Here is a 21,957-nt window from a genome sequence, read left to right as displayed (position 1 = left end):
ATCCGTCTCTGGGCTTAGAGCCAGGGAGGCTCCGGGTTTGCATGTGGGACCACCCTGGCCAGGCCAGGCCAGCTTCTTCTCTCTCTGTGGCTTAGAGTCCTCATCTGTGTGAGGGGTGATGGTGACACCAAGCTTATGAGGTTCTTATGAGGACCCGGGGTCACAGGACTTGTAAGGCATTTGGCTCAGGTTCTGGCCCAAGCATAGGCTCAATTCTGTTAGGCGGTGGTGATGGTGGGAGTGCTGGTGCTGTGGTGATGCTGGTGATGGTGGAGGTAATGCTGGTGGTGGAGGAGGTGTTGTTGGTGTGGTGATCCTGGTGGTGGAGGAAGTCATGGTGGAGGTGGTGATGGCAGAGATGGTGCTGGTCGTGGAGGAGGTGGTGGTGGAGGTGATGGAGGAGGTGGTGGAGGAGATGATGGAGGAAGTGATGGCAGAGATGGCGCTGGTGGTGGAGGAGGTGATGGCAGGTGGTGGGAGGAGGTGGTGGTGGAGGTGATGGAGGAGGTGATGGCAGAGATGGTGCAGGTGGTGGAGGAGGTGGTGGTGGAGGTGATGGTAGAGATGGTGCAGGTGGTGGAAGAGATGGTGGAGGAGCTGGTGGAGGAGGTGATGGCAGAGATGGTGCAGGTGGTGGAGGAGGTGGTGGAGGAGGTGATGGCAGAGATGGTGCTGGTGGAGGAGGTGATGGCAGAGATGGTGCTGGTGGTGGAGGAGGTGCTGGAGGAGGTGATGGAGGAGGTGGTGGAGGAGGTGATGGCAGAGATGGAGCTGGTGGTGGAGGAGGTGATGGCAGAGATGGTGCAGGTGGTGGAGGAGGTGGTGGAGGAGATGATGGAGGAGGTGATGGCAGAGACGGCGCTGGTGATGGAGGAGGTGATGGCAGAGATGGTGCAGGTGGTGGAGGAGGTGGTGGTGGAGGTGATGGAGGAGGTGGTGGAGGAGATGATGGAGGAGGTGGTGGAGGAGATGATGGAGGAGGTGATGGCAGAGACGGCGCTGGTGATGGAGGAGGTGATGGCAGAGATGGTGCTGGTGGTGGAGGAGGTGATGGAGGAGGTGGTGGAGGAGCTGGTGGAGGAAATGATGGCAGAGATGGTGCTGGTGATGGAGGAGGTGGTGGAGGAGGTGATGGCAGAGATGGTGCTGGTGGTGGAGGAGGTGATGGAGGAGCTGGTGGAAGAGGTGATGGCAGAGATGGTGCTGGTGGTGGAGGAGGTGATGAGCTGGTGGAGGAGGTGATGGTGCTGGTGGAGGAGGTGATGATGGTGGCACTAGCATCATTAGTCGTGTAACACAAACCAGCAGATGCGGACTTCAGCCTCAGCTCATCTGCACGGAAGGATTTTGGGCACCAGTGCTCCCCGATGGACAGATCCTGTGCTCCGTGGGATGCAAAGGAACTGCCCACAGTTCTGCCCACAGGGACCTCATCTTCCAAAGACTTCCTTCCATGTTTAACGGAAGAGAAAACTAACACTAACAAGAGTGGGTTCCCATGGATCACTGAGCCTATCAAAGTTTGTTTTTGGTTTTTTTTTTTAACTCCCACCTGCTGATTCTAGTAACTAATACATAGTTGAATTGCTAGGACCCGAGTTTTTGTTGCAGTTTGGGTACAGTTGAACATGGCTGATAATCAATACAGGGATATCAGTTAAAACAATAGAGCCCGCATTGTGACAGCATTCCCAAGAGAACACATCCTCTTGGCCATACTCTACGGAACAGGAATGCCGACATGTTGATGTCAGAGCTGGGTGCCCTCGATGCCTCTTGCTGGGGAAAATGGCCTTAGAGGGGTCAAGGAGGAGCCTCCCATCCCCATCCCCAGAGAAGGGCTTCAAGGGACCCCTCCCGTAATCACAGGGACCACACAACTTAGCACTTAGTGTGTACCGGGCCCTCTGTGTGTCGTAATGAACCGTCCTAACATTCCATAGGCAAGGGATCATTTTCCTCCTTTGGCAGGAGAGTCAGAGCCTCGGAGCAGTTAAGAAACCTGCCCTGGGTTGAGCTGGTAAGAGGAGAGGTGGAAGTGAACTCACATCTCTGACTCCTCCCTGCTCACCCCTCTGCCCTGCATGTGCCTGGAGCAGTGCACGACACCAGCAGCCAGCCAGGGGTGACCCAGGGGATGTGAGACAGCTGGAACAGCACAGTCTCCAGACAAAGCAGGACCTGCGGGTTCAGACGGCGCCCGCTGAGAGCAGCCCCTCCACCAGCTAACTGTCCCCGTTGCCAGGCCTCCTCTGCCCTGATGGCCCACAGAGTTCGTGCTCAGATCTGCACTGTGTTAGCAGCTGAACACAGCATCTCACATGCCATCCTAAAATGTGAAGGTTACATAAAGAATTAAGTGACATGTATTAGTCCCCGTTTGTTCTAGAAGCTCAAATTGATAGTGCCCACTAAAGAATTAATGGAAACAGAGGGGGTCCTTGTGGGAGCACCGCAGTTGGAACTGGGAGCTTGGGGTGACAGCTGCAGGCTCAGCTTCACTTCGTTCTGTTGGCCCCCAAAATGCTGCCTGAGGAGCGCCCTGGCCTACACAGTCCGGCAGATGAGGACAGACCTGCGTGCCTGGGGGCCAGGACTCGGTCTTAGGACAGCGGTCGTGGCAGCCACGTGGGTACCAACCGAGCGGGTCTGACCTCAAAGATAACATGTATCCCCTCAAATCATTGATATTTAGGTGATTAGAGCTGAGGGGGTGCTTTGTAATTACGTCTAAAGGAGTTTTAGTCGGGCTACTTAAAGAAAGGAAACCTGAATCTGGGTTACCAGGACCCTGTCCCGAGCCCCCATGCCCCAGCGCAGCGCCCCTTCAGAAGTCTGCCCTGGCTTCCCCGCCTGAGCCGCTCTCAGCCCACCTGCTGGCCCGGACCCTTCGGGGCCCCTGCCCAGGCTCACTGCAGCCTCCTGAGAGATAGGCCCAGGCCTCCACACCCTTCCTGGTCACCAAACCCTCACTCCAGCAGGGTCTTGAAGAGGGGTGGATCTCAGGGGCGTTCAGATAAGGTCTGGAGCTTGGAAATTCTTTACCTGGAAATCCTGGCCCATGGGGAGCGAGGCCTGGCTGCGTCCCAGGCACTCAGAGCACCTGCTGGGGACGGGACCCCCTCCCCTACCTCCCCCTGCCGTTTGCCGCTTCCGGTTTTCCCCCAGGGTCCCGGGGCCACATGGGGTCCCTCCAGCCCCCCGGTTTCTTGCAGTTGTAGGTCTGTGTACCCGTGGCCAGCCCGGAGGCACGGACCCCCTCCCCCCTCCGTCCCAGGAGGCACCTGACCTCGTTTTTGCTCTGGATTCCTGTTCTGCCACCCCCACACTCTCTCTGCGACCCCCCACTTCCCTGATGTTCTCCTGGGGCCTCCCCCTCACCCCCAGCTCTCCCACCCCTTGCTGAGTGCTATTTAAATTCTGGGCTTTGTCCTCTGGTTAATTTCCTCATCTGCTTGGCTTAATGCCAAAGAATATTCTTTCCAAATAAAAAATGGTAAAGGCTGTTTTCTCTCTCATAAGAATTTTATGTCAGTGCCGTAGAGCGTGCTATCAGGAGGGAATGTTCATAAGCTAGTCCTCTTATCAGTAACTAACCTCAGCTTCCAGATCTAGATAACTTTTTTCTTACTTATAAAAGTCCTGCAGGGGCGCCTGGGTGGCTCAGTTGGTTAAGCGACTGCCTTCGGCTCAGGTCATGATCCTGGAGTCCCGGGATCGAGTCCCGCATCGGGCTCCCTGCTCGGCAGGGAGTCTGCTTCTCCCTCTCACCCTCCCCCCTCTCATGTGCTCTCTCTCATTCTCTCTCTCTCAAATAAATAAATAAAACTTAAAAATAAAATAAAATAAAAGTCCTGCATATTCATTGTCGAATATTTGAAAAATGCAGAGCACATAAAAAGAAAAGAATCCATGGCACCAGCAGGCATTTCGGGATCTCTCGTGTGTGTGTGTGTGTGTGTGTGTGTCTTTCTTTTACATAATTTTTTATCCTGCTCATTTCACTCAGCATTACATCAGCAGTACTCTCTAACGTAGCATTAGGGAGTCTTCAAAAACATGATTTTAATGCCAAAATAATGTTCCATCGTGGAGACATCCTAAAATGTAATCATTCCATCATTGGTGGGATATTTAGCTTAATTCCATTTCTGCACGACCCTCCCCGGCCATGCATCTTTCCTTCTGGAGTGGCGGCGCGGGTCAGGGGTTTGGCTGGCTGTAAACAGGAGCTCGCTGGTGGAAAGTGCCCGAATGGAGCCTGGCACTTCATAAATGCTCTTATTATGATGTTTGCTGTTCGTATTTCCTCAAAAGCAATTCCTGGAAATGGCATTCTGGGTCAGAGGGTGCATGTTTGCCAAACTGCTTTCTACCAGGGCCGTGTGGACACACATTCCAGGCAGGGCATCCCCTGGCCACCCCCGGCCAGAGCTGTTTCACATAAACGCTTGGGGGTAATTGCAGATTCACGTGTGCTTGTAAGAAATAACACAGAGACATCTATGTATCCTTTACTGCGTGTCCCCCATGGTAACTTCTTGCAAAATTACAGTACGGTATCACAACCAGGATATTGACAGCAAGACAAGCCACCACCTTACTCAAATTTCCCCCGTTTTGTTGTGCTTGTTCGAATGTGTGTACTGAGTCTATACAGTTTATCACACGGGCACGTTCCCACAGCCAACACCACAGGCACAAGATGGACGGTTCCGCCCCTTTAAGACCCACCCACCTGCTTCCTGCCCCCGCCCGCCCCGTCCCTAACTCCTGGCTCACACTAATCTCCTCTCCATTTCTACAACTGTGTCATTTCCGGAACGTCATATAAATGGAATCCTACAGTGTGGAACCTTTTGGGATTGGCTTTTATCCACTCGACGTAAATCCCTTGAGATCCATCCAGTGGGTGCGTGGATCGATAATTTACTTCTTTTTATTGCTGAGCCGTGTTCTGTGATGTGGACAGACCGCAGCGCGTTTGACATATTTCCCCGTTGAAGGGCACCCGGTTGCTTCCAGATTTGGGCTTTCCATCACTTTTCCACCGTCGTCACTTTGCTTATTTCCTCCTGTTTTCTGAGAGGCCGGTATGACTATTTTCAGAAGTCAGCACCCTTGTTTTGGTTGGGTAGAGATTTCTGAGGTCCGTGTGACATTTACAACTAATGGGCATCATCATCAATTACAAGAGCAAATACAAGTATGGTGAAGTGTTCACGCTAGGATTTAAGAACATCCAGGGGGCTGAGAGGAGTAGCCAGCGCGGGTGTAGTGCGGAGGCGGCCAGATGTGAACGTCCCGGAAGCATCCAGTGCTGATTAAGCAGAGGAAGGAACACGGAGCCGGGTCCCCGCGTGGAGGAGCCGAGCTCACTCACTCCGTGGGAAGGGCAACGTGATAGAAGAAAGCACCTCCCTCCCTTCCTCCCTTCCTCCCTAAGGTCCCCAGCAGTACGGTGCCCACAGATCTGGCTCTGCCTCTTCAGCCGGAGCCACATAAAATCACTAGGAGGGCGACACCGTAGAATTATAATGAGGGAAATTTTGCTTGCGATTCATCACTCCAAGTTCCAAGCAGCTCTGTGAAAACTGTTGCTAAGGCAATTGAGTAAAAATCGACAGGCTGTGTACACAGTAAGGGCAAGGCAATGAACGTGAGCGCGTGTTTGAAAACAGCCGGCCCCTAAAGCACGACGTGTCTGACAGATCGTTTTTTCGTGATTTTGAGAGGTACCGCAGATGATTTCTGTGATTGCAAAAGCTGACGAGGGCCATCGTGGGTTGCCAGCTTCGTGAGATTGTCCCCCTGGTGATAAAGATGGTAGCCTGCCCTGCAGAGGAGATCCCTGGGATGCTCGGCTCCCTCGGGAGGGAACCTCCACCGACCCCCTCCCCGCCGGGTCCCTGGTCCCCTCCTGGGCGTAGCCACACGCTGATCTCTTCTTCTGTGATGGCGGTGGTTTTTGTCTTTCCCAGCCTGCAAAACTCAGCCCAAACCTAAACTGCCAGTTGGTTCTCTTCTTTGTCCAGGATGGGGAGCATTTTATGACGTGGCACCACCAATATCTGTGCAAGAACCCCAGCGGCTAGCGGTGGTTGGCTTCATGCCCATCCACACGAGAATTGATAAGCCCATCAATGCCGCTCCCGGCAGCAGCAAGGAGGCGCCTCAGACTGCAGCGGGAGGCAGAGCTGGGGGTCTGCCCCCCGTGTACGTGCGCGGAGCACAGGGCCCGGCGGGCGCTCGCAGGCCTGGCGCACTCAGCCCACTCTGCTCTGTGAGGCTCTGTTACTCCTGCCCCTCCGGCCCGAGCGTCTGATGGCTCCGAAGAGGGAGTCACTTCCTTGGCAGACGGGTCCTACCACAGCTGGGCTGAAGAGATGCCGAAATGAGTAAACAGGGAGGGAGCCACGAGTCATCTGTGTTTGCAACACCCAGATAACAGACCACTGTCACGGTGCTTCTGTGCATCCAGCCTGGCTGTCGCCTGATCGCCCCCACAGCTGCTTGTCATCCTCCTTGAAAGGGGAAAGCGAGAAGCCAAAGGAGGACAGACGGTGGACATTAAGACCACTCTCCTTAAATATTACTTTGAGAATTCACGCATGGATTTCAGTCCAGAAACGTACATCCGTAAATGCAGTCTCCAGAAATCAGAGCCAGTGTCAGGCAGACGAGGAGTACGGCACCCCCACCCCCACCCCAGGGCAGCCAGCATCCCCTGAGCAGCTGGGCCGCGCCAGGCTCCGGACTCCGCAAAGCAAGCCGCGGCCTCCACGTCTGAAACACGTCGTGGCAGCCACGGCCGCCCATGGTCAGAGCTGGGGTGGAGGTGGAAGCCGCTGCTGGGCCTACCTTAACACCGTCGGAAGCCGAGCAGGGCCAGGAGTGCGGGAATGGGGGCGCACACCAGCCCCGCTCTCCCCCGGCTGGAGCAGGGGCTGCGTGAAGCTTGTGTGTGTCACGGCCCAGGCCACGGCCACACGGCTCACACTGCTGCCGAGCTGAAGGCTTGGTCACCGGAGGTATGTGGCCGGGCCAGTCCCTTCTTACTGTCCACCTTCATACCCCAGCTTTCAGATTCACAAAGTGGGGCGTGGTGAGCCAAGGGTGGTCCAGGGTAGGAGGTCACAGCCTGAAGCGGGAGGGGGACACGAGGGAGCCCTGGCTGCTTGCCACTGGCCGAGGGTGCCAAAGCCCAGATGCTGAGGCCCTCTCAGTGGGTGGAAGAACCTTCTGGAAAAGGTCCAGCACAGGTGGGGCCGCCCCAGTCTGTGGCCCCCACCGCACCCCTGTGTCCCTGCTGGCCTCGGCGCACATCGGAGTCCTGTCTCTGCCCCAGAACGTGCCAGGCAGCTCATCGTTCACTTGGATCTCCTCTCCCTTGGTGGTGAATGACGCCCTTCCACATCCTCATTGAACACTTCGTGCTGGACACGCAGCTTCACTTCTCCGTGGAAAGTCCTGCTCCAAAGCTCTTCCATGGAACTTGGGAGCTCTTGTGTCCTGTGCTTGGGTTTGCAGGGCGACCGCAGAGTGCCCTCCAGGAGCTCTGGTCGAGCGATGATCCAGTCTTCGCCCGCCTGATGTCACGGCAAGAAACTCCGCATTGCCTGGAGCTGGCGCTGCGGCCTGGAGACCCCATCCATCCCCCCGCCCTTGGCACACACCAGCACAACCTCGAGGGGCCCCCTTCTGCCTGCTCCCTCCATGAGCCTCTGAAGGGGGCGTCCAGGGAGACAAAGGAAAACACAGACCACCGGGCCCTTCGTGAATAGAATCCCATTCCAGGAAGAGGCCTCTGGACTCAGAATCGAAGAGAAGTCAGACCCTGTCCTTTAGAAACTGCCCATCCTGTCTCTTTAACCCAAAGGCCACGTGGGCATGGGCTTGGCAGCCTCCGTCTGTCTGCTCTGCAGTCACCGGCCCTGTTTCTCTAAGCATGTTGGTGGAGGCGCTCTCGATACTCGGGAACAGAAATGTTGTTATGCCAATTCAAGGAGGTCTAGGTTTGCATGGGGCCCATGGACGTGAGGAGGTGTGTAAGGATGCTGTGAGTCCCCAGGAAAGGCCCAGCTCTGGGGTGTCAGGAAGCCCGGGTGGGCCTGGCTCTCCTGTCCTGTGTCCCTCACCACAGCCTCCCTTGGCTCTCTGGGACCAGTGCCTTCCCTCTGCCCCTCTTCCGAGGACTGCTCTTCCTTACTCATCCCGTGGGTGACCTAGTGTGGTCAGCCCAGGACGGACTCCCACAACCCTGCGCTCACCCCAACTGCCGCCAGCTCTGAATCGCTTCATAAAAGGTCTTCTCGTGAAGAAAGGTGATGGGGTACTGGACAGAGGTCACAGGTCAGGCCGCAAGGACCGGCAGGGCCACCGGGAGCCAGGGCAGTCCATCGGGGCTGCAGGGAATGTGCGGAACAGCCAGTTGGTTGGTATGGATTGGCTGCTGCTGTCCCTGGATCTCATGCCTAAGTCTCCACCTGGAAGGACAGGCCCAGAGGACGCCTGTCAGAAGGTGCCCCAGCCAGCCAGCATGGCCAGAGCCCCGGGTCCCCCTTCCTGGGCTGCTCAACAGGAAGGGGTCAAGGCTGGTCCCAGCGTGAGCAGAGCCAGAAAGCCCAGTCAACCTGTGTGTGCTCTAATACTCCTGTCTCTCTTCCTTTTCTTGATCCGCTGTGGATCGGTGCCACGAGGCGGCAGGACCATCCCGCTGTGAGCTTGGGATCCCCCCCACCTCCATGTTTGCCTTTCTGGAGTCAAGGGTAGCTCCCTCCCCAAGACACAGTGAAGCAGAGGAGCTGGGGTGGTGGTTCCTTCAAGCTCTGGAAATCCCACAGCTGGGAAATTGGAAGTTCTACGAAAAGAAAATCAGGTGCCGAACAAAATGTGGTAGAAAGCCATCTGGGGCGCTCGGCAACTCAGGGCCCCCTGGAGACTTGCCCCGCAAAGTGTAGGCTTCCAGAGCCCGCAGGGACCGTGAGGGCCATGGGCAACGGAGGTGGCTGCTGTCCAGGTTTGTGTTAAAGCGACGCGTCCCCCATGACGCCTTCAGAAACCTGCCCTCCCGTGTCGCTCCTCCCGCCCTGACAGCAGATGCGATTAACAGCATTTACAGATGGCAGGCTGGGGCTCCGAGTGGTCACGGTCTTCCCCAAGGGGGGGGCTGGTGTGTGAAAGGGGAGCCGGTGGGCAGAAGGCGTAGCTGGTGGGGATGGACACTGGGCTTCCCGTTCCTGTTCCCGCTGCTCCTGCCACTGCTGTCCTTGGAAGGAGGCTGGTCCGAGTGTAGACACCGAGTGACCTGGGAGCCCAGGTGCTGTGGCCAGGTGCGTGCCCTGGCTGGGGGGCCTGCGGGGTCCTCTCCGGCTCCGACCCCAGCCTGGGGCAGTTACGGGCCAGCAGGAAGGTTCCAGAAATTCCCATGGACATTTCCGGGCCGATGCTGCACAAGAAGCAAGGTCAGTGTCCAGCAGGCGAGAGGGCCCCTGAATCCTCATGTTTCTCTCCTCTTGCTCTCTTATCCCGGCTGCCAGTCACACCGCATGAAAGAGTCTGGCAGCTCGGCCGTGCCGACTTGGGAGAGCCACCCTCACTGCCTCAAGCTGGGGGAAGCACAGAGTCTTTGCTTCTCCGCTGACTTGCTGCTTGCATGTCCCCCTTCCACGTTTCATGTTACAACACTTGTTCTTGGCACTTCTTAGCTGGATAAAGGACTTGCACAGTGATTCGGCATGTGAACAAAAAGCTATGTGGCCTCCTGCCAAGGCGGCCTGGGGGTCTCCTGGGCTGAGCAAGCCTCTCCCAGAGCCAGGAGCACCTGAGCTAAGCTGGGGGCTTCTCGGGCCACGGGCGGAGAATGCCACAGTCCCAGCACAGCTGCCGCCTCCCAGGAGCACCCGCCACCGTGCACCTGCCTCTCCCCTGCTTGGCCCTGCCAACGGTGTGTTCACTAAGGTACCAGCGTGGCTCTCACGCAGATAGAGTGACCCCACGCCAAAGTCGTCCTTAGCAGAGCAAGGGAACTAGTAAGATGTTACAGCCAGCTCAGAAGAGAAAGCAAAGAAGCGTAGACTCGTGTGCAGGAAAGGAATCCCGAGACCGATCTACAGGTGGACAGCGCATGACCTCCCAGCGGACACACAGCGGCATCCCTTCTGTTTATTCCAGATTTCCTCACAGTCTCCTGGCAGGTTGTCAGAAATAATCTCACAGAAGGGCTCTTCTGGCTCACGAGCAGGGCTGGCCTGGCGGGGATCGGCCGGGCCATTTGCAGGGGGCGGCGAGAGCGTCGGCCTGCCTGCTGGGCCCGCCCGAGTTCGCCTCGCTAGGAGGCCTGTGGTTGCGTGTCTTAAAGCTTCTGGGATTTGCGTTCCAAGGCTGGGAAGGCGAGCCCTGCACTCCGTCCTCCAGAGGCGAGAGACTCACAGACGTGGGTGAAGCCGCTGCAGACGACCACGGCGAATGCCCTGTGTCCCCTGTAAGGTCCCCTGCCATGCACTCTCGTCCTCCGAGCACGGGCATGGCGATCCCATGGAGTTGTCTGCGTTTCAGCCACAGAGTTACGGTCTGGACACGGTCCGAGCGAGGCGGTCAGAAGCCGGTCCCCAGGAGTCTGGCCCTCAGCGTGGAGCAGTGCATCCTCCTCCCTGGGGTCCGAGGTGGTCCTCCCCAGCCGAGTCCCAAGCTGGCCTGTAGTGATATGGCAGAGGCTTGGGGCAGGCGTCGCAGGAGAACGGAGCCCTCTGCTGCCCGGTTCTGCCCATTCCACGGAAGATAAACGACGCACAAAGACGCTTACACAGGGCCACAGAGGAGCCACCCCTCCCCGGCAGGAGGGACCCCACAGTGCGGGTGTGAGCTGCTGATCCAGGGAGCCTGGTAAACAAGATGCAGGGGCCCAAACCCCCGGCTTCGGAATCCTCGTGCCAGGGCCTGGGAGTCGGCAGCCCCAGCTGAGGAGCATCGACAGCATCTCCTCGGCAGGGCCGGGGGTCAGGGGGAGCAGCTCCCTTCCCCTCTGCAAGCCTCCTCCTCCACCCACCCCTGCCCTTCACCTGCACAGTCAAAGGTTCAGCTGAGAAAGAAGTAGAGCCGTGCCAGTGGGGGAATGGCCAGGACCCCAGCCTCAGCCCTCCCACCCCTCACCTCTCATGGCACAGCTGGAAAAGCCGAGGCACGATTATGTCGCTCAGACCTGCGCTGGGGCCGCTGGGGCCGCGCTGTCGTGAGAATGCAGGCCTGGCACTTGGTCAGATAAAGTCAAGGCTCCTCTGCAGAGGGGTGGGGAGGCTCTGTCCCGCGGCCAGGCGCGGGGAGAGGGGCATCCAGAAAGGGAAGGAGTGGCACCGAGCCAGGGCCCGGGGAGGGGCTCCATGGCCCACAGTGAAGGCGGGATAGGCGCCTGGCGAGGCCCGAAGCTGGAAGGGACAAGTCCTCGACCCTCACGTGCCCAGCCAAGGAGGTGGACCGGCTGGGCATGCGGGGCACGTGGGACAGCAAAAGTCTCTGCACAGAAAAGTGGCATGACTGGGTCTGAGTACCAGGGCTGGGAGCTAGGGGGACCAGGAGCGGGGATGGGCGCAGGGGCCGCTGCAGGATCCCGGCTGAGCCAGGACGGCGGTGGCCACCAGGTGCACAGGGCAGACCACGCCAGCACTGCACGTGTGGATACGGTGGAGAGAAGGCGAGCCAGCTCGGTCTCAGTGTGGCCGGGCCAGCAGCAGGCAGGAAGTGGTGTTAGTCACAGGAAGGCCGGGTGTATGGGGGAGAATAGTCACTGCCCCCATAAAGGGATATCCTGAGGCCCTTAGATGAGAAAGCGGGTCTCTGGGCACCGGAAGATGCCCGCCCTTCCCAGGGGTGAGGGGAGGGGGCAGTCAGCCAGGGAAAATGGGGAAGGAAACCCTCTCCTGGGGTGGAAATAGGGGCCATGGTGTGGATTGTTCAGGCCCATCAGCCACGGAGATCAGAGCCCTCGCTGTACTTGAAATCCCCTCCCAGGGAGGGATTTGGAGCAGAGACGCACTGTCGGGACCCCCTGCGCCAAAGATGCTGATGCAAACGCGTTTCTCTCCCGGCCCCAGAACTGGACCCCCAGGCTCTGTGCACCTGCCTGCACGTGATGGTTTTTACCATGGAGACGGCCAGTTCACTTTGGAGTTTTCCCATTGTGATGCCCCTTGGATTTAGTCCTACAGCCTCAGCCCCGAAGTCCATAAAGGCAATCTTTGTTTTTTAAGCCAATGACCTTTAAAAAGGTATTTTGGGAGGGCCTGGGTGGCTCAGTCGTTCGACTCTTGATTTCGGCTCAGGTCATGATCTCGGGGTCGTGAGATCCAGCCCCATGATGGGCTCTGTGCTCGGCGGGGAGTCTGCTTGAGATTCTCTCTCTTCCTTTGCCCCTGTCCCCACTTGCACGCTCTCTCTCTCTCAAATAAATAAAAATAAATCCTTAAAAAAATAAAAAGTTCTTCTGTTTTTTACATCATGGCCCCCAGGTCTCACTGGAGACTCCCCACGGTGGGGTGTCATGAAGCCATGTGGCAGCGCCGTCCTGGGTGGGTGTGTCTCGTGGGTGAGAGCGTCACCTTCGCGACCGTTTTCAGGAAACAAACGAAGGAACTCTTCGGTTTGTATGGACGGACTCAGTGACAAGACATACGTGTGGCATTCCTGGGCCCATGGTTACGTCGTCTCTTTTTTACGATAAGCCTGCAGGTTGGGCCGGAGAGAAAGCTCGGGGACCCTGACGTCGCCATGGAAACCCGCTGCGCAACTCTGGCCCGTCCCTCACGGCTCTGTGGCTTGTGTCTTGCAGGTGGTCTTTAGCAAGTACTGCAACTCCAGTGACATCATGGACTTGTTCTGCATCGCCACCGGCCTGCCCCGGTGAGTGGTCCAGCCAGCGCCCCAGCAGGGCGCCCCCACCAGCAGGGTGCCAGTTCCCCTAGAGAGGAGGGTGCCTGGGAGAGAGGGTGAGCCGCGGGTCTGAGGGGCGACAGGTGGGCCAGGGCCCCGTGGGCTCACCTTGAACGCGGGGGCCCTTTCTGATCAGTGAGTGAGACCCCACAGGTGTGGGCCACGGCCTGTCCCCAGCCTGCCGGACTGTTCCCCCACGCTGTGCATGCAGGAAACCACTGGGCAGAATTAGGCAGAAACCACTGTCTTAAGGGGTTTTTTTTCCTTTTATTTGCTTTTGAAGAAAGGACAGAGGAGGGTGGTTGTGTTTTGGCTTTGGCCCCCCAGCCCGAGATGATCCAGCAGGTGATATTTTCTATCTCGGGGGTGGCGGGGTGGGGGGTGCCAGAGAGCAACGTTTGGGAAGACAGATTTTCAGAAAGTAGTTGGAAAGGCCAGTAATCCCCTCATAGAATCATCAGACTTCCAGAAGAGTCTTTTCCCCCGGGTCGGCAGCCTGTTCGAGTACAGCTTCTATCCTCACTCTCTGACTGTAGAATGGCCAGGGGTAGCTGGGGTGCGGCATCTAACTCCGGAGCTGTGACCCGGGTTGAGGACGGGGACAGGACCTCAGCAGTGTCACAGGCAGGGAAGGACAGGCGAGGCGCCCTCTGGAATTGCAACAAACAACAGTTTGTAGCTGCAGAAACAGCCCGCAGCCTGGGGCGTCTTCGAGCTTTGTGCTAGGAAATAGACACAGTTCTTGAGAGCACCCCGAGATTCGGGTGTCACCCCCAATGCACGCACCCGGAGACCACAGAGGCTTAAATAAGGTGGTCGAGGCCACACCGCTCGCCCAGAGGCCCCAGGGATGAGAGGTTGGGGGGAGACTCCGCTTCCCTGCCCGAAGGTGCTTCCTAGGAGAGGCTCCCCCGCGCCCGTGGCTTCCTTCAGAATGGACAGAGCACTGGGAATTACTCATAGCCACCTGTGTGTGTACAAAGGCAGGGCCATGTCCTGGGGCCGAGCCAGCTCCCCAACTACCCATGCAGTTGTCCCTTCGGGCGTGGGGACACTGACGCGGGGTGTCTTCCAGGAACACGACCATCTCCCTGCTGACCGCGGACGACGCCATGGTGTCCATCGACCCCACCATGCCCGCCAATTCAGAACGGTAAGCGGCGGCCTCTCCAACACTTCTCTACACACACAGGACGGGCTCCACGGTTGTCCTCTTAGTTCACTGCTGTGGGAAAATCCAAATTGAAACCAAAGATGGGGTAGGGGTGGGAGGGTCCTTTGCAGACCAGTCACTTTCCAAGATAATTACAGGTGCAGGTGTGCTCAGGGGCCGTTCTGAGGGCTTGCCCGCAACAAGAGTACCCAACAAGAGGAGGCACAGAGGGGGAAACTGAGGCCCTGAAGGCAAGTGAGGTCAGTGGAGCCAGGCCCCAGGGCGGTGCACTGACTGCCCCTGTCCTGCTCCGAAAGGTTCCCTGACCCTCACTGTAGGTCCCCAGAAGGTCCCCTGAGCACCCAGCAGTGAGCGCCTGCTCTCCCCCCTGCCCCCAGAAGCCGGCCTGTCAGCCATTTCCCCCGCCCAGGGCTGGGTGCAGGACCCCCAGGCCCTGGCAGGGGCACAGCTAAGGCTTCAGTGCAGAAGGCCAGACAGACCCCGTGGGAGGTACAATGCCATCACGAGCCTCCCAGCCACACCGTCCCTCGGGCTCCGTGGTCCGTGGCGGGCAGCATCCTCCGTGCCCCCAGATGCCTCCACTGGGCCCCCTCGCCAACTGTGCCCATCAGTCTTCCCAAATTTCGTCCATCAGAAGCTCCTGCCCCACACCCTCTGGCTCTGATTATCAGCTCGGGGCTCCCCGAAAGGAGCAGAGCTGACCAGCTCCCCAACGACTCCGGTGAGATCCTTATAAATCCTGGCACACCCACCCCGGCCCGACCGGACAGCGCCTCGGAAGCGAGGTCTCCAGCGACTGGTCACCCCTGACGTCCGCGAGGTCAGGGCAGATGTTTCACTCCAACCAGGGCCCCTTCGGCACACAGTGTGACCTGCTCTCTGAGCAAAACTGTGTCTGCCTAGCACTTTACTCCCTGCCAGAGGCTGTCGGCAGGGGCGGTTTTGCTCCCCAGGGGACACTGGGCTGCGTCTGGAGACATTCTGGCCACCATAGACGGGGGGCACGCTGACATGCGGCGGCCAGAGACCAGAGCTGTTGCTACCGGCCCTACTGTGCGCAGGATGGCCCCAGCACCGACACTCACTGCCCGAAATGCCAGGGGTGCCGAGGTCCAGAAGCCCTCTCGGCGTTTTCTCTTTACAGAGCTACTGGCTATCCGCTCAAAGGTCACCAACCCCCGACCCAGCTCCGCGGAGGCTGCCCCTCCCCCCTCCCTCTCTCTGCCCCCAGGTTCTGACTCTCCGTCTCTCTGGGGCTGAGCCCCAGAACTTGCTTTTCTCTGGGCTCCCAGGTGCTGCTGATGATGCTGGGTGGGAACCCTGTGCCCCCTCCATTGATGGGACCTCCTTTTCCTCCACTGGCTTCCCTGCTGCCTCTGTCTGCTTCCCACCGTCCGCCCAGGGGAGGTGGGTGCGCTCAGGGGCATCCTGCTCAGCCCCGCACCCGTCCCCCTTCCCAGGTCACATCCTAGCGGCCCCCAGCACGGCCCCGTCTGCTCTGGTTCTCTTCGTTCCCGCTGCCAGGGGGTCCCGTCTGTTCCAGGATAACCAGTCCCGCTAACCCAGTGACTTTCAGCCCTGCCGAGGACTAAAACCACCCGAGATCTTCACAAAGGCACCGATGCCCAGACCCCTGCTAGAACCCATTCAATGTGGAGTTTTGAGGGAGTGCTTAAGGCTCACCAGGTGATTCCAGTGGGCAGCCCTGGGCGAGGGCCACTGATGGAAAGTGTGGAAAATGTAAGAAAGTGTTCAAACCCACACGGATTTAAAACGTGTTACCTGGGCGCCTGGGTGGCTCAGTCGGTTAAGCGACTGCCTTCGGCTCAGGTCATGATCCCAGGGTCCTGGGATCGAGTCCCACATCAGGCTCCCTGCCCTGCGGGGAGCCTGCTTCTCCCTCTCCCACTCCCCCTGCTTGTGTTCCCTCTCTCGCTGTGTCTCTCTCTGTCAAGTAAATAAATAAAATCTTTAAATAAATAAATAAATAAATAAAATGTGTTACCTGAGCTGCCGGAACCCAGACACATTGTGACACAGTCTCTAGGGAAATGAACCCCTAGTTCCAAGTAACCAACTTCCAGAAGACCTTCTGAGGCAGGGCCCTTTCCTAAGTGAGAGCAGGGTATTCCCAGGGGAGAGGTGATGGCGTGGACGCGAATCTCGACACTCTGTGCCGGGAGGGACCCTCGTGGAGCCGTCCGTCCATCATCCAGGATAACTCTGCCGTCCAGTTTTTATTTTATACTTTATTTGTGTTTTCAATGGTCAGAGTTTTCCACGTGGCCTGTACCTGTTAAACCACAGGTATCCCCATCGATCCCTGCTAGCAGTGGGGTACGTCGGAGTCTCTCCAGATTTTCTGTGCTTGTTCTCTGTTAGTCCATAACATGCTCAGTCCGCCCACCAGCCCCTCAGGTCCACACCTGCACACATATCTCCCTTTCTGACCACGGACTGACACTGCACGGAACAGCGAGTAGATACGCAGTGCCCTGCTGACCGGGGCTGAAAATTTAAAGCTCTCTGCCGTTCAAACAGTGCGGTGATACCCATCCTCAGGGTGTAGTTGAACATGGACTGTCGGATCCCTGAGGACAGGAGCATTTTGTCCTGGTCACTGTTCTGTGACCTGTACCTGATCCCAGAGAGCACTCGTGACAAACAACCGAACGGACAAACAGATGACATGGACAAATGACGTGTGAGGGTGTCCCCAGGGGCCAGTGTTTCATCTGATACCCTTGTTCCTGAATTCATGGGCTGAGTCAGAGGACTGAACATCTTCCGTCAACCAGTCCCGCCAGGCCCCTTCCCCAGGACCGTGGGGGTGCGCGCCCCGGCCAGCAACGCAGTAGCACGTCTCCCTGGGCCCCTGCAGCCTGCCTGTTGAAACTTTGCTAAACTACTAGGTAAAAAACGGCATCTCTCTTGAGCCTTTCTTAAAAACTCTCACCAGCTATTGCGTATTCCTGCTCTTTTTGACCTCTTCTCCGTGGCTCCATTGTCTCTCCCTCCCTCTCTGCCGTAGGTCCTTGTGTGTCAGGGGCAAACATTCTCCCATCTGCTCTGGGCCTCGGGACCGCTGGGATGGCCTCACCAAGTGCGTGTTCAGCCGAGGGACCCACCCTGTCTTCCCTCGTGCACCTGGGAGATGCAGTTGCCGTGAGCTCGAGCCGGGCCCGGGACAGAGAGCCTCCCGCATCAGTCGGGCGTCCGCCCGGTGGACTTGAGCAGTTCTAGTGGTCTTCCACACCCGAGTAGCCGTGGTGCTGACCACAAAATGTGTTCAGTTCACCAAATAGGAACATCACAGAGGAAGTTCATCATTTAAATGATATATTTAAAGTATCTGGAGTTCTTCCGAACGAGGAAGCTCAGAACTGCCAAAGAAACTAATTTCAGAAAAAAAAGTAGATAAATAACCCTAATCCACTGAATTCTAATTTATCCCGAGCGGCTTATCTCTCACAGCAGATGCGCCAAGAACACCTTTGACGGCATCTCACAGGGGAACTGTCTTCTGTCTTCCAGCACTCCCTACAAAGTGAGACCTGTGGCCGTCAAGCAATTGTCTGGTAAGGCCCTGCTATCATTTTTAAAATTAAAAGAAAAAAAGAAGGCTCCAGGCTGCCCCTGTGATTGAATATTTATTAGGTAAGCGTTTGAATCTAAAACCCTGTGCTGTTACAGAATCCAAAGCCCTATCTTAGACTCCACCCTTGACAGCCCCTTGGGGACCTCCCTCCCATGCTGTCCCTTACTGACTCAGAGGGCACTGGGTGACGTTCCGCCCGTGTCGTCCTGGACACAGGGCCTGTCCTGCTCACTCAGACCGTGAGCCGCCAAGGTGGGCCATCTGCAGCCCCCAGCCCCCAGGATGCTTCGTGTAGCCGGTGGTGTTGTTTTGCTAAAACCCATTTCCTTTTGGATCTTTTATTTCCCTTATTTATGTATGATTCATGCATCATAAAATGTTCCCATTTAAGTGTAGATTTTGATGAGCTTTGAAAAATGTATCCCCGCCCCCGTAACTGTTAACCAGAATCAAGACACAGAACATTTATATTACCTGAAAAGGTTCTTCTGTGCCCCTGCCCAGGGAACCCCCTCCCTCGACCCCTGCTCTCTGTCAGCAGCTGACCCGCCTTCTGACACCGTAGATTTGTCTTTCCCAGAGCGTCGTATAAAAGATAGCCCATAGTACGTGTGCTCCTTTCTGACTTTCTGACTCAGCCTAACGTCTTTGAGACTTGTCTGTGTGTTGGGTGTCCCAGGAACTCACTCCTTTTTATTGGTGGGGAGGTTTCGTGGTGTGGCCGGACCGCAGTGTGACTACCCATCCACCTGCTGAAGGACACCCGGGGTTATTTCCAGTCTGCGGCCTTTATGAATAAGGCTGCTGTGAGCGTTCAAGTGCATGCCTCTGTGGGGACACATATTCTCATTTCTCTTGGATTGAACAGGATTGTATTTGTTTCACTTAAAAAAAAAAAAATACCCTAATCCCTTTTTCCCAAAGTGGCAGCACCATCTTGCATTCCCACCCACGGTGCGCGCGCTCCTCGTCTGCACTTGGAACTGTCTGCCCCTTTTATGTGAACCATTCTAATGGGGGTGTGGTGATACTGCATTGGGTTTGAATTTGTGTTTCCCTAGTGACTAACGAGGGGGAAAGTATTTGCTAACCGGTCATAAATCTTCTTCCGTGAACTTCCGCGGTCGTCGAGACCTGTTTCCCGTACTGTCAAATAGTGAGTGCTCCTGATCAGTCGGACACACCCTGTTAGTCAGATGTGTCTTGTGAATATTTTCTCTCCGCCTGACTCACTGTTTCGTTTTCCTGTTAGAGCCTTTCAGTGAGTAGAAGTATTAGATTCTGATTTAGGCCTGGAGGACCCATTTTGTTCTTTTATGGTTTTGCTTTGGGCGCCCTAAGAAGTCTTAGTTCATCCCCTATCTGTGGGGTCATCGGCCATGCTTTCTTCTAAAAGTTTTATTTTTTTTAGCTTGCACATTTAGGTCTGTGATCCATTTCAAGCTGACTTTTGTGTATGGCCTAGCCAAATTTTCCTTTTTAAACTGTGAAGTTAACTTAATTTTTATTTCTTTATAAGATTGATTTTTTGTAAGATTCAGAAGAACAGATTCTGAAGCCACCTGTTGCCGGGTGCTGGGCCGCGAGTGATGAGGGACTGAGGCATATGGGCCTTTTCTCGTCTTGACACTTGACAGTGTTTACACATGGGCACTGGTTGCTTTAAATACTCTTTAATGCTTGAGAAGCTCTTTGAAAACTCTTAATTCAATCCTTTTGATAGTAGATGTTAGAATAAAGTAGGAGTTCTAACTTATTCTAGGATGACAATTCCTTTTTAACGTGAAAGGTACTCGAGCCCTTGACTTGGTAACAAATGTGATATTTTTTACATTGTTTTTAACTAAACCCCATACTTTATTCGGATTTCACTAGTTTTTCTCCTAATGTCTTTTTTCCGCTCCAGCGTCCGAGCCGTGGTCCAGCCCGTCGTGTGCTCATCGATGGGTCTTCCCGGTTGGCCCTGGTCTCGCAGGTGCTCACACTCCCCTTGCTTGGCCTCAGAATTGTCTGATGTTTTTCTCATGCTCAGCCCAGGGGTGTGGATTTGGGGAAAGAATGAGGAGGTCCAAGATATCCTCTTGACTCATTGCCCTCTCCACTGTGAAGTTACCGTCTTTCCCCTTCCTTACTCTATTCTTTGGAAGGCATTGCTCAGTCCAGCCCTCCTTCAGGTGGGGGAGAAAGGGACTGACGTTCATTCTCTCTGTGTGGATATCCACTTGCTCCAGAACGTTTGTCGGAAAGACAGTCCTTTCCCCCAGTGAATTATCGTGACATCCTCGTCAACACTCAGTTGACCATGTATGTGTGAGTCTTTCTGTGGACTCACTGTCCTGTTCCATCAACTGACTACACGTCTGCACTCAAACCCCTGCCACGCTGTCTTGATTACTGTGCATTCACGGTAAGTCGTGAAACCAGCAAGTCCTCTGATTTCTTTCTTCTTTTTCAAAAATATTTTGCTTATCCCAAGTTCCTTTTATTTTCACATAAATTTTAGAATCCGTCTGTCAGTTGCTACTAAAAAAAAAAAAAAAGGCTGCTGGGACCTTGAAATTGTATTGAATACATAGAACACTCGAAAAGAATTACTATCTATAATGTTGAGTCTTCTAATTCATGAATATGGCATCTCTCGATTTACTTAGGTTTCTCTTAATATCTCTCAACATATTATAGTCGTCAGGGTAAAGTTCTTGAATAGATGTTGATAAATTTATCACTAAGTATTTAATATTTGTAATGCTATTGTCAATAGATTTTTAGGCCAATTCCCAGCAGTTTTTTGTTTCTAAAAATATAATTGGCTTTGTATATTGACTTAACTAAATTCACTTAGCAGATCTAGTGCCTTCTTGTAGATTTCTTATGATTTTGTACATCTGCCAATAGAGAATTGCTTCTTCCTTTTAGATCTGGATGTCTTCTGGTTCTTTTGTTTCTTGGGGTCTTGACTTGTTGCTCTAGCTAGGGTATCTAGTACAAGAGAAGTATAAGGTGTGAGAATGCAGATTCTTGGCTCTGTTCTCATGTTAGAGAGAATGTGAAGTTTTCCAACATGAGTTATGATGTTAGCTGTAGGGTTTTTTATCAGGTTGAGGATTTTTTTTCTTAATTCCTAATTGGTTGAGAGTTTTAATCATAAATTCGTGTTGGATTTTGTCAAATACTTTTCCTGCCTCTATTGAGATGATCGTGTTTTTTACTCCTCTGTTCTGTTAGTGGTGGATCTGTTGATTGATTTTAAACTTTAACCTTGAATTCCCAGTATAAACTCTATTTGGCCATGGCGTATTGTCTCTTTGTTTTGAATTCAATTTACAAATGTTTTATGAAAGATTTTTGTGTCTATATCAACAAGGGATCCATAGTCTTATTTTTTTACAATATGTTCAACTGGTTTGGGTTTTAGGGTGATGCTGGCCTCATGGGATGAGGGAAGTGCTCCACCTTCCTGCCTTCTGGAAGAGTTTGTATAGGGGTGGCACTGTTTCTACCTTAAGTGTTTCATAGAATTCACCAGTGAATCCTCTGTGCTTGGAGTTTCTTTGTGGGAAGGTTTTAAACTATGAATTCAGTGTCTTTAAGAGATAAGTATGTCTGGGTTTTCTGTGTACTTGGGATTGACTTTAGGAAGTGGTGCCCATTCCAGTGAAGATTCATCTGAGAATCTGTTGGTATGGTGGAGCTTGGCAAGTCCTTGCCATCGCTTTTATGTCTATGGGATTGGAGTAAGACCTGCTCTTTCTTTCAGGATACTACTAATTTATATCTTCTCTCTTTTTAATCAGTTAATCCATCTGATTTATACATTTTATTGACTTCTTTTTTCTAAGAGCTAGCCTGGAACTTCATTGGTTTTCTCCATTGTCTGTCTGGTTCCTATTTCAATGATTTCTCCTCTTACCTTTTTATTTCCTTCCTTCTACCCACCCTGTGTCTAGTTTGCTCCTCTTTTTCTGGCTTCCAAAGGTGGAAGCTTCGATCATTAATTTTAGATCTTTCTCTTTTTTACATAATAATTTGAAGTTAAAAATATCTCTCTAAGTACAACTTAGCTGCATCTCATAGGTTTTGATGTGTTGTGTTTTCATTTTTATCCAGCTCAAAATATTTTCTGATTTACCTTGTAGTTCCTACTCAGATCCACTTGTTATTTAGAAGTGTATGTTTGATTTTCAAATGGTTGTATATTTTCCAGTTATCTTTCTGTTACTGATTTCTAAGTTAATTCCATTGTGCTCAAAAGTGGACCCTG

The 21,957-nt window shown here is 54.4% G+C and overlaps 1 protein-coding gene across 7 annotated transcripts in view; it reads left to right on the top strand.

Moving 5' to 3' along the window:
- Positions 1–21,957, top strand: part of PDE9A (phosphodiesterase 9A) — a 93,141-nt gene that overhangs the window by 16,448 nt on the left and 54,736 nt on the right. For 5 of the 7 annotated variants that reach the window (XM_064578449.1, XM_064578432.1, XM_064578423.1 and 2 more), the window contains exons 2-4: positions 12,824–12,894; positions 14,000–14,077; positions 17,573–17,676. In XM_064578449.1, the coding sequence (XP_064434519.1) occupies positions 12,824–12,894; positions 14,000–14,077; positions 17,573–17,676 (253 nt within the window). The remainder of the gene's footprint in view (positions 1–12,823; positions 12,895–13,999; positions 14,078–17,572; positions 17,677–21,957) is intronic. The other 2 variants (XM_064578437.1, XM_045902405.3) reach the window with 2 other exon arrangements.

The sequence above is a fragment of the Mirounga angustirostris genome, unplaced genomic scaffold, assembly GCF_029215605.1.
Source record: "Mirounga angustirostris isolate CCGP_5_RB_7025 unplaced genomic scaffold, mMirAng1.0.hap1 SCAF_1, whole genome shotgun sequence".
NCBI lineage: Eukaryota > Metazoa > Chordata > Mammalia > Carnivora > Phocidae > Mirounga > Mirounga angustirostris.
This window is presented reverse-complemented; position numbering and strand designations above follow the sequence as displayed.